The sequence below is a fragment of the Pithys albifrons genome, chromosome 11, assembly GCF_047495875.1.
Source record: "Pithys albifrons albifrons isolate INPA30051 chromosome 11, PitAlb_v1, whole genome shotgun sequence".
In the NCBI taxonomy this organism is placed as follows: domain Eukaryota; kingdom Metazoa; phylum Chordata; class Aves; order Passeriformes; family Thamnophilidae; genus Pithys; species Pithys albifrons.
Genome location: NC_092468.1, coordinates 19,446,791 through 19,457,512, shown reverse-complemented (window position 1 = coordinate 19,457,512; position 10,722 = coordinate 19,446,791). Strand labels below are relative to the sequence as shown.

The 10,722-nt window shown below is 42.5% G+C and overlaps 1 protein-coding gene across 1 annotated transcript; it reads left to right on the top strand.

Annotated features, from left to right (window-relative positions):
• Positions 1-1,372: 1,372 nt before the first annotated feature.
• TTC14 (tetratricopeptide repeat domain 14) lies at positions 1,373-10,596 on the top strand. Its single transcript, XM_071566539.1, has 12 exons — positions 1,373-1,563; positions 1,642-1,763; positions 2,148-2,347; positions 2,706-2,790; positions 2,874-3,003; positions 3,611-3,763; positions 4,440-4,511; positions 5,526-5,645; positions 5,725-5,847; positions 6,530-6,647; positions 8,583-8,692; positions 9,154-10,596. Exons 1-12 carry the CDS (start codon positions 1,406-1,408, stop codon positions 10,124-10,126), a joined length of 2,364 nt encoding a protein of 787 aa, XP_071422640.1. The 5' UTR covers positions 1,373-1,405; the 3' UTR covers positions 10,127-10,596.
• Positions 10,597-10,722: the final 126 nt, after the last annotated feature.

Here is a 10,722-nt window from a genome sequence, read left to right as displayed (position 1 = left end):
ATTTGCCCTTCCAGTGTCATCCCAAGTCTGCTATACCAGCGATATCCCTGCTGTCTTTGAACTGAGCTTCTGAGACCAGTGTCTTTGATACAATACTTGCCCTCTCAGTCATGCTGCTTCCTAGAGGAGTCTGTGTCCCTGATCTGCTGACAGACAGATTGCTATTTTTTCTTCAGCATTGTACTGAGAGGAGAAGTGACATTATGCTGTTTGCAGCGTGTTTTTTCCGCTCATCCTCCTTTTAAAATTAATTATTAAATGCGATGCCAGGGACAAATTATTCTTTGGGTCTGAAGAACTGTGATCTTTCTAATAGACTTGGATTATTTCCAGCTGGTTTTAAGCACCTTTCTCCATTAGCTAGAGAGGTGATTAGCATGAAGAGCCTCCTGACTGAAGTGTCTTTTAGCATTTAAAGTTAGTGCTGGGGAACAGGAATGCCAAGCCCAGCATCAGGCCCATGGTAAGGGCTCAGCTGCACCCTTAGTCCATTGTCTTCTGAAGGAATTGCCCATTTTCCCTTTGTTTCAGTACAGTCATTCTCACAAACAGGGCCAGGAGATCCCTCCCTGAACACTGCTCTGTGTCACCTCTATAAAGTGCCAGTGCGAGACTGTTCACCTGCATGAACTAACTGGTGATGGGAGCCTGTTTTCCTGTATGAACTGGTGATGGGAGCTTTTCCTCCTGTATGAAGGGCCTGTCCAAGGGACAGCCCAAGGAATCAGGACTACAAATACCCATCCCTGCCAGAGTGAGTCTCTCCCCTCTGGGGTGAGCTCCAGCCCCGCACAGCCATGCCGGCTCATACTCTCGTTTGTTCACAGAATCAGTTAGGTTGGAAAAGGCCTCTGAGATCATCCAGTCCAACCTACGATCGAACACCACCTTATCAACCAGAACAGAGCACTGAGCGCCATGTCCAGTAACACTTCCATGGACAGTGCCTGCACCACCTCCCTGGGCAGCCTGGGCAAATCACATTCTGTGAATGAGGTCTTCTTGATGTCCGAACCTCCAGGCCAGGCCCGGCTCAGCGGGGCAGGCTCGGCCGCACCCCCTCCCACGATCCCGGCGGCGCTGCCGGTCCCTGCGCACCCCCGTGTGTGGCCGGGCCGGGCCCGCGGGGACGCAGCGCCCTCTCCCGGCAGCGCCGCCGCTAAGCCGGGAACGTTCCCGCGGGGAGCAGCGTGTGTGTGTGTGCCTTGCGCTTCGTGTTTTAACCCCTCTCTCCTCCGCTGCTCTCAGTGTCACCCGCAGACGCGCCCACCAACACGGGCCTGCACGCCGAGCCCGGCGCGGTCCTCCCGCCCGCCAGGGGCCGCTGCTGCCGCGCGGTGCCGCCCCGTCCCCCGGGCCGTGTCGCGGTTCCCGTTCCGGGCGAGGCGGCGGCGCTGGCGCCGGGATGGACCGGGAGCTGCTCCGGCAGGCGCTGAGCTACCACGGCCCCGCGCTGCTGTCGCTGCTCCGCGCAGAGCAGCACGACAACCCCGACTTCCGCGGGCTGCTGCCGCCGCCCGGGGCCGCCCCGGAGCCGCCCCGCGGGGCCCCGCTGGCCGCCTGGTGAGGGGCGCCGGGGCAGCGGCCGGGCGGGCCGTGAGGGGCCGCGGGACGCCACTCACCGCGTTCTCCTTCCCCCAGGAAAGAGAGGGCGAGCCTCGACACCGAGATAAAGCGCTTCATCGCCAAGAAGGCGGATCTGCTCTTCGCGCACTCGTGGAAACCCAACGGGCCGATCGAGGACACGATCGAGGAGAATGAGGGTGGGTGGGTGAGGGAGATCGGTAACGCCTGCGGGGTGGGTGAGGTCACACCGTGTGTAAGTGTGGAACACATTGTGTGTTAGTGTAGGACACGCTGTGTGTTACTGTGGGAAACTGTGTGTTAGTGTGGGACACTGTGTATGTGGGACACACTGTGTGTAAGCGTGGGACATGCTACGTGTAAGTGTAGGGACACTGCGCTTGAATTAGTGGTATCTTTAAAAACAGGCCTAAAACTTTTGTTACTGTCATACATGGGCTGTGCACAACCTTCTCGTTAGCACAACTAAGTCAGATTTTAACGTGCTTTGGTGCCATGGTGTGTTTTGTGTTCTCAGGCAGTAATTTGGTCATTTATAGCCGTGTCTGTGCCCTGTGTTGCAGAGTGTTACGCTGTCATGCCGCCCCTGGAAAGGTTCATGGAGGTGCCCAGGGAGGAGAGGAGAGAAATGTTCTTCCGTGACATCGAGTGTGGCGATATCGTGATCGGGAGGATTACCTCGATCCGTGAATTTGGTTTTTTCATGGTGTTGATTTGTCTGGGAAGTGGTGTCATACGAGAAATTGCAGATTTGGAAATCACTGTAAGATACACCTTTGGTCAGTGCTTAATTTTTGACATGTATTAGTTGCCTCCTGCATCTCTTAACAGAGTGGTATGTGTGAAGGTGAAACTGAGCTTTGGGATGATGGGTGTTGTTTGACTTCCTGGGCAGGTTATGATGCTTTGCTGAGTCATTTTTATGACCCACGTTATTACTTTTGGGTTGAAAAGTTTATCATTAGTGGATGCATGAATTTTTATTTGAACCAAAACCATCGTTTAAGTATCACACTTCTGATGTACATTAAACTTAAACGAATCTTTCTCTGACTTGATCTTGGAGAGTAAAAATCCCCAACCTTTTCACTGCATTTATGATATTCATGCTTCTGTTTCAGGCTCTGTGTCCTCTGAGGGATGTGCCTCCTCAAAGCAACCATGGAGATCCTCTATCTTACTATCAAACTACAGACCTTATTCGAGGTAAGTAGCTGCAGAATTGTCAGGAATTTGTTCTGTTTGGGGTCTGAATCATTTCTGTAATTTTATCTTTATGGTTTCTTTAGCTGCAGTCAAGGACGTGGACCGTTACCATGAGAAGCTCACGGTGTCACTTTATAGCTCAGCTCTTCCACCCAACCTTTCCAGCACGAAACTGGGCGTAATCACCTCTGATGACTTCCCATTGCATTATAAGTAAGGAAGTGCTGTTTGTCTGCACTTGCTGGGTGTAGTCAGTGTGTCTGAAGAGCACCTCTGACAAGGCTGTGTGTCCCTTAGACTTGTCAGTGGGGTTTCTGATTTAGTTGGATAATTACATACTTCTTGTAATTCATCTCTTTAACATACCTGTGTCTGGATATGTGAGTGAGGTTGGTTTTTTAGCTACTTTCCCAAATAAGCAGAGCAGGAAGCAGAGTGAAGTATCTGTTGCTTTGGGACAGTGTTAACAAACATATGAAAGAAAAAAAAACCTTGGGAAGCTGGATTATGGAATTCTTAACATTTTAAAATTCCCCGTAGAAGACAAGAGCACAAAATTATCTCTGCAATATTTTTAATGTTTTTGTGTGTCCTGGAGATACCTAGATGGGTGCCAAAGTAAGTTTCAGAAGTTTACTTAGGGTAAAGAGTATAAGAGTTGCTAAATAGTAGGAAGATAAATGTTTGTAGAAGGGAACAGCTTGTGAGCAGTAATATATATGTATATACCAATCTAGGAATTTTTGTTTTAAACCTAAGGATGATAAAATTGAGTATAGAGTCTGTGAAGTTTCATTTGTGCACATTGCTGCTTTTTAAGGCGAAGCATGGAAGTTGCTAATACAGGAGAGACTTTTGAAGAGGTTTTGCATCGTTCCCCAGGATTTGCTAATCCATCATTAGTTGAATATTTGGCAGAAAAACTAGGACTAAGTGAGTCAAATCCACCGTCTTTGCTGAGAAGTCTGCAAATGTAAGTGATTTTTACATTGTTCCTATCCTATAGCTCTGTGGAGATTATTCTAATCCATTGAAATAGACTTGTGAGTGAAAGTCCTAGACCACTTATACTTAAACCTTTTTCATTTTGACTTGCATGACTGCAGCTTATGTGTCCTTAAATATTTAAAAGCAAACTCCTCTACAGTAAGAAATTTTCATTTGAAATTCTATTGCTCTGAGTTAGCAAGACACCTTATCACAGAGAGGGGTTGATGCCAAATACTTTGGGAATTGATTGCTTAACTCCTATTAACGTTTGGATTGCAATACAGGATGTTTAAGTTTTAATGTTTTCTGCCAAGTATTTGTTCACAGGGTTTATTTTAGGAATAGTTCTGATCTCTAGTAAAATAGGGTCAGATATATACAATGACTGATGTTGTGAGCCCCACAAATACTAGGCCCAAAGCAGATGTGAACTGGTATGTTTTTGTTACATGTACTGCAGTTGTACTTGTTCAATTCAGCACTTTTAGAATCGTTTGGAAAAAACTGTTGTCAGAAATAAATAACATTCCAGGCTGAGGGAGAGCAGTGGGGCATATATGAATAATACTACAACTTCTTTCAACTGCACTACATATTGTAATTTTATCTTTGTAGACTCAGGAGGCCAACTGATGTTTTTGTTTGTTTTTTCCTTAAAGTAAAAATTTCAATGAAGAAGATTTTGCCCCTGCATTGAGGAAAAAGCAGTCTGCATCTTGGGCCTTGAAATGGTACGTGGTACTTCTTGTCAGAGCTTGTTGTTAGGTTAGGTTACAGCTTATATATCCTCAAAGAAAATACACATTAAACCAGTTTTTTCACCACATGTGTAGCGATGTGGCAAGTGGGTATGTGATAGATAAAGTCCTGAAATTCAGTTCCAAAATGCATCTGAGGTTTAAGGAAGAACTTCCTAAAATATTTATAATGTACTGGCCCATTCATGAGATGAGAGCACTATTTGGTAACACCAAGTGCGCAATTTTCTGTTTTAACAGTTGAGTGTTGAATCACCTCATACTTGTCAAGTCATTTAAGCCTCAGACTGTAAATGTAACAAGTGCACTTGCTGTCTTTGGAAAGTTAAATGAATTTCCCTTGCTGCATTTGGAACAGCAGCTGAGGAGAGGTGCTATTGCTTTTACACTATGCAGTGTATTTGCAATTTTGATTAATTGCATAAGTACTTATAATATAAAATTTCAATTTTTTAAAAAAGTTTGTAATGAAAAATTGTGAAAATCAAATTATATCAATTCTGTTCCAGTAAGTTATGCTCTTGGCAGTTGTGGAAGAAATGTTCAGGTAATAGGAAATGAAAAACCTCGAAATACTCGTTTGAGATGAGCTGGTTTCAGTGTGTCCCATCTGCCCCTGTCGCCTCATGCCGTTGGTCTGAGGGGGATTTAAACTTTGGATATAATTAGTGGTTAATGGTGGTAGGTCACATGTAGTTTTGTGCAGAAAATTGCTTAAATAATAATTTGGTAAGTGAAGAACAGTGTAAATTAGTAGCACCATCTCCAGAAAATCTCCTGAGTGCCTTAAGATTTTGGATTAAAGGCAATATATTCTTGTGGAATTACATCAATATTGCATTAATATGAAATGCCAGTGTGAAGTACATGATAATAAAGTCAGATTTTATTATCTATCACTTGTTTGGAATCATAATTTTTGAGTAATGGTGCAAAAGCTGCACAGACTTAACTGCACATAATATTTTCTATATATTTTTTCTCCAGTGTGAAGGCTGGGGTGGATTATTTTAAGGTTGGGCGCCATGTGGAAGCCATGAATGAGTACAACAAGGCTTTGGAAATCGATCCACAAAATGTTGAAGCTTTGGTAGCGCGTGGAGCTCTGTAAGTCTGCTTGTTTCATTGTTTTTTCTGCCTTGTGAAAGAGAAACATGACTGCAATCTGTGCAACTTTCTGTTCTAGGTATGCAACAAAAGGAAGTCTGAACAAAGCCATAGGGGATTTTGAAATTGCTTTAGAAAACTGTCCTACTCATAGAAATGCAAGGAAATACCTGTGTCAGACTCTTGTGGAAAGAGGCGGGCAGTAAGTGCTGGGGTCGGGGATTTGGTTGGTTGTTAACAATTTTTCTCATAATTTTTTTTGTGTCATACCATTCTAATTAGTACACAGAAAAGCATCTTTCCTTTCTGGCTATGTGTTTAAAAAAAAGTCTTTGGAAATATCCCTGCTTGTATAGTTGGTTTGCATTTTGTCCTCTGTCCCAGTCCTGGCAAAACGTGTGAGGTTTAATCCTCAATATCCTTTTTAATCCTTCATACCCTTTCACTGCTAGGATACCAGGCTTGCATAAAGTCCTCTGAAATGTTTGAATATATTCCAAAAGGTTGTGGAGGGGGTTTTTTAAATAAAGTCTGTAATAAAATGAGGTATTATTACTTTTCTGAAATACTGGTGAATGCCTCTAATGCAAAATTTTGATTTTGAATATTCAGGGAATAGGTTTCTTTTAAGCCCTCTGTTAAGATGAGAGGGATGGTAAACTGGAATTGACATTTCAAAGAGTAGTGTTACTGATCAGTACGAGGAGATGGTTATGTCAGAAGTACTGTTTGGGTGGGCTGAGAGGATAGAGGGGGTCTCGGAGGGGTGCAGTGGTAGTGCCATAGTGCAAATAAGAAATACGTGCAAATAAGAGTCTTAAAAATAAGAAAAAGCTGTCAAAATCTGTGTCTTATCTGTATATGAATTACCACTTGAATTTTAGGTTGGAAGAGGAAGAGAAACTACTAAATGCTGAGAGTTATTATAAAAAAGCTTTAAGTTTGGATGAGACTTTTCAGGAAGCAGAAGAGGCCTTAACAAAACTCCGTAAGCACATGCAGGTGATTCTTTACTTTCTTTTCATATGGTGTTCTCAGTGACAATAAATGAACATCAAAAATCATATTAAATCTTTGGAACAGGGAGGGTTTAAGTTGATGGTTTGTCTTGCTCTCTGCTTCCCTACTCCACAGTAAATCTTTTCTAGTGAGCATTATGGCTGTACCTACCAGAAGAAAGGTACCTCTTTGTGACGCCACTGTTTTGAAAAGGATAGTAGGGAAATGCCAGACACTGGAGAAATGGAAAAAGTAAAGCAGGGATAAGAATGTTCCATCACACAAACCCGATTAATGATGTTAACTTAAAATGTTCTGTGAACACAGATGTGAAGTGTAAAACACTTCTGCAAGCGAAATTAACATTGTCACCATAGTACTTGCCAGATCCTTGGCCTTTGGAGTAATTACAGAAGGAGTAACACCAGGCAAAGCTAAGGCACAGGGAGATCAGGAGAGGGGAAATTAAGAGGTAATTTAAAGGCAAACAGCAGGAGGTGGAGGGTGGGTGGGCAGACAGTTTGAATCTCTCAGCTTCCTCCTCTGCTGTCCGGTGGTTTTTCCTCTCTTCCCTTGCACGCAGCATGTTTCCCAGGTGAGCCTCTGTGCTAATCAGAGTTGTGTTCTTTTCCTTTCATTCACCTCCTTTGCTTGTGTTGTCTTCTTCCAGAGTGGGTCAAAGGGTAAAACAGAGCAGTGAGGAGCAGGCTTATTTTGTTCTGTGCTTCTGCATGTAAGGATGTGCACAGGCTGGGGTAGATGGCCTTAGTCAGCAGTTCTTCAGTTGGTGGAGCCATAATGCTGACAAGTTGTGTGGAAACAAGGGGGAAGAGGAGATAGGACAATCTTAATAAACCTGAACTACACCATAGATAAGCAGGTGTATGGTGCTTGAGCAGTATCTACATTTGGCTGCTTTAGAAAGAGGTGTCAGTTAAAATGATGGAGATAAATTTTTCTCCTGTAACACTCCTATGGTCATTGATGCAGCAAAGAACATTGTTTGTTGGTGTGCATGGCCTTGGCTGCAACAAAGTGTTTCCTTTATTATAGCTGTTAAGGCAGTTGCTAAGTTTTGAAAACTATAATCAGACTTTCTGCTCGCTCTGAATCTGAATAGAACTACTCTGTAGGGCTGTAGGTGGCAAAAGTCTGATCTCTTATAGGCTTAAGTAGTTTAAGGATTATTTATCTGGTGAGATGCTCTTGTGCATTTACCTGTAATTTAATACATAAGTCTGATACTGTCCCTGCTGTGCTAGAACGGCTGAAATGACACCAAGGTGTGTTTTCCTGTAATACTGATGATGTGTTTTTCTCCAATGCATTTTCCTCTGAACGGGACCGTTGTTGCTGTGTCTGACATCTGGTGCTGCTCATCACCATCAAACCCCTGGAACATGATTTCTTACGTAAACTATGCGTCAAACTGCTCTGTGCAATGGTTACCCAATGGTTTGTATTCAAACATGGCCAACTCGAATTCATCTTAAACTGCCTTCTGATGCCATGTTTTACTCGTAAACTACAATAATGATGATAATGATACTTGCCCTCAATTTCTTCTATTTGTTTGGGTTTTGGTTGTTTGTGTTTTTTCCTTATTTTCTACATATTGGTAATATTGGGGATTTTTTGCATATTCTACCTATAACTTTTGGGCTCCATGCTTCCTGGTGTGCTGGATCACGGGTACCACTGCAATGACTGGTCAAATATATTTTTTACTGGAATAAAACCTGCAATATGGTCCTTAAATATAAATCTGACTATCACAATGGCCAATACCAAACTCTTGAACAATATTAATTTTTGGTCTGGGAATCCTGGTAAACATCCCTGGTGTAATTATACATTTGAATGGGGATGAATGGGGGGAAAATACCCATTTTAACTCTACTAATGTAATCTTTTTTATGATGCTTGGGTTCAAAAAAGAAATCTTTGGAAATGAGGGAGAAACAAGCTGCCAAAGAAGAGAGACAGAAAGCAAAGAAAGTAGAAACAAGTGCAGAAAAATTGCGTAAGCTCTTAAAAGAAGAAAAAAGGTAACTGTTGTATTCATGGTACTGTTTATGTGGCAATAAGTGAAGACAAGACTGTGAACATTCCATTTCAGACAGATTGTCCAACAGTAAGCTAGGGAGAACTTCTCCCTGGGTAAGCTGTTTTTCCTCCAGAATGTTTTTGTGGGCAGTGTCCTTTAGTGCACATAACCTCTAAAGGAGATGCATATGGAAGAGAAATTGTTAAGGAATACTTTGCATTGTGGCATATTTCCAAAGTGTAATGCAATGTGAAATTGGGAAAGATGCCTTTTATAACAGACTGTTCAGTGGATTTAATCTAAATTTCCTGATCAAGAGATGACATTTCAAATTGTCTTGCCAGGTCAGGCTCAGTTTCCATTCCCACCTTACAGTCCAAACTGGGGTATACAGATTTGCTTTCTGCATGTAATTTTTGCCTGATAAGGAAGATTATCTCACAGGTTAATTACATTTTTTAGGTTGAAGAAGAAAAGGAAAGTATCGACTTCCTCCTCCTCCTCTTCTTCATCTTCCTCCTCCTCATCATCATCATCAAGTGATTCATCATCACATGAATCAATTTCTTCTTCCTCCTCTTCCTCTGATCACAAGAAACGTAGGAAGAAGCGTCGGCATAGATCTGAGTCTGCTCGCAGCTCCAAAAAAAGCTCATCTAGAGCTTCTTCCCACTATAAAGATCAGAATAGGAAAGAGGAGTGGTATTCCCCTCCGGCTGATACCTCTGCTTCCTTTCTTAACCAAAATTTTGAAGTGGAAAAGCTGCTGGAAAGGCAGGACAGCTTAGCGTGTCCAAAAATGGAGGTAAAAGAGAAAGACAGACACTGTTCTTTTTCAAGGACTTCAGGTGATGATGAAGACACTTTTGGAGGTAGGTCTGAAGATTCAAGAGATTCGTACAGTAGCTCCAGAAGTCAGCCAAGTCATAGCAAAACTGACAAATATGGTAAACCAGATAGGTTTTTTTGCAGTTGGAGAGGCTCGTCAGGTTCATACCATAAGTCATATGATCAACCCAGGATGCATTACTACAGGAGGTTAGAAAGGGATGTAGAGGGGAGAAAAGAGCAATTTAAAAGACATAGCTCAGGTCAAGACAGGTATTACATGTCTCCATCAGGGTCTGATTATTCTGGCAAGTCATGGGGGAAGTACAGGTCATACTCTAGCACTTACTCACGTGAAGGTGACAGAGGTTATGATAGTGACAGACACGTGTCAGGTCAGCATAAAAATGAAAGTGAGTCTAAGAGTAGGAAAAGAAGTTCTGAAGAGACTGATAAAACAAAAGAACCAGAGGAGGAAGCATCTTTAAATGGAACAGAACAAGCAGAAAGTGGCATTAAAAGAAACCTGCCCCAGAACTTAGTTAACATATTCAATCAAATAGCCGAGTTTGAGAGGGAAAAAGGCAGTAAGCAGAAGAAACAGTGAAGTACTTAAGGATACACTACTTAGATGAGTGTAGTTAAATGAACCTTTAAGTAAGTATCTTGTGAGGAAATACACCTAAAGAGTGACAGAAAGGCAGAATTTTTTCTGTATTACAGGAAGTAAACATTGTAAAAGATCATGTGGTCGAAAGAGATGGAAGGATATCTTACATAAAATATCGGTTATTATTTAAGTTTCCTGTGCTCTTAATTTGAGGTGTTCCTGTACAATATTCTGTCTGAGGGGCTGAAATCCTTTGATACCCCTGGACATAGTTAGCTGCGACTCGCATCAAATGAGCACTTTAACAACAGATGAGTGTGGTTTGGTTTGGTTTTACTTGTCCCTGGGGTACTACTGACTGTTGGTATTTTTCTATCAAACTTCAGCTATAGAAAAGGGATAACTGAATGAAGTCATGTGCCATCAATGTATATAGCTCATTTGATCATTAAATTTTCTTAATTTTTCTTTTGTGTCTGGATTTTTGTTAATGTTGCTGGAATGTTTCATACCGGTGACTGATCTATGTCCTGCCTAACTCAGTGAAACACCCCCATGTCCCTGAAGGCAAGTGTATTACATTCTTTAAATAT

Excerpts from the sequence above, each read along its gene's own strand:
- TTC14 (XM_071566539.1), top strand. The coding sequence starts at position 1,406 with ATGGACCGGGAGCTGCTCCGGCAGGCGCTGAGCTACCACGGCCCCGCG. Across the intron at positions 1,564-1,641 it reads GGGGCCCCGCTGGCCGCCTG|GAAAGAGAGGGCGAGCCTCG; the intron begins GTGAGGGGCGCC and ends TCCTTCCCCCAG. Across the intron at positions 6,648-8,582 it reads AACTCCGTAAGCACATGCAG|AAATCTTTGGAAATGAGGGA; the intron begins GTGATTCTTTAC and ends GGTTCAAAAAAG.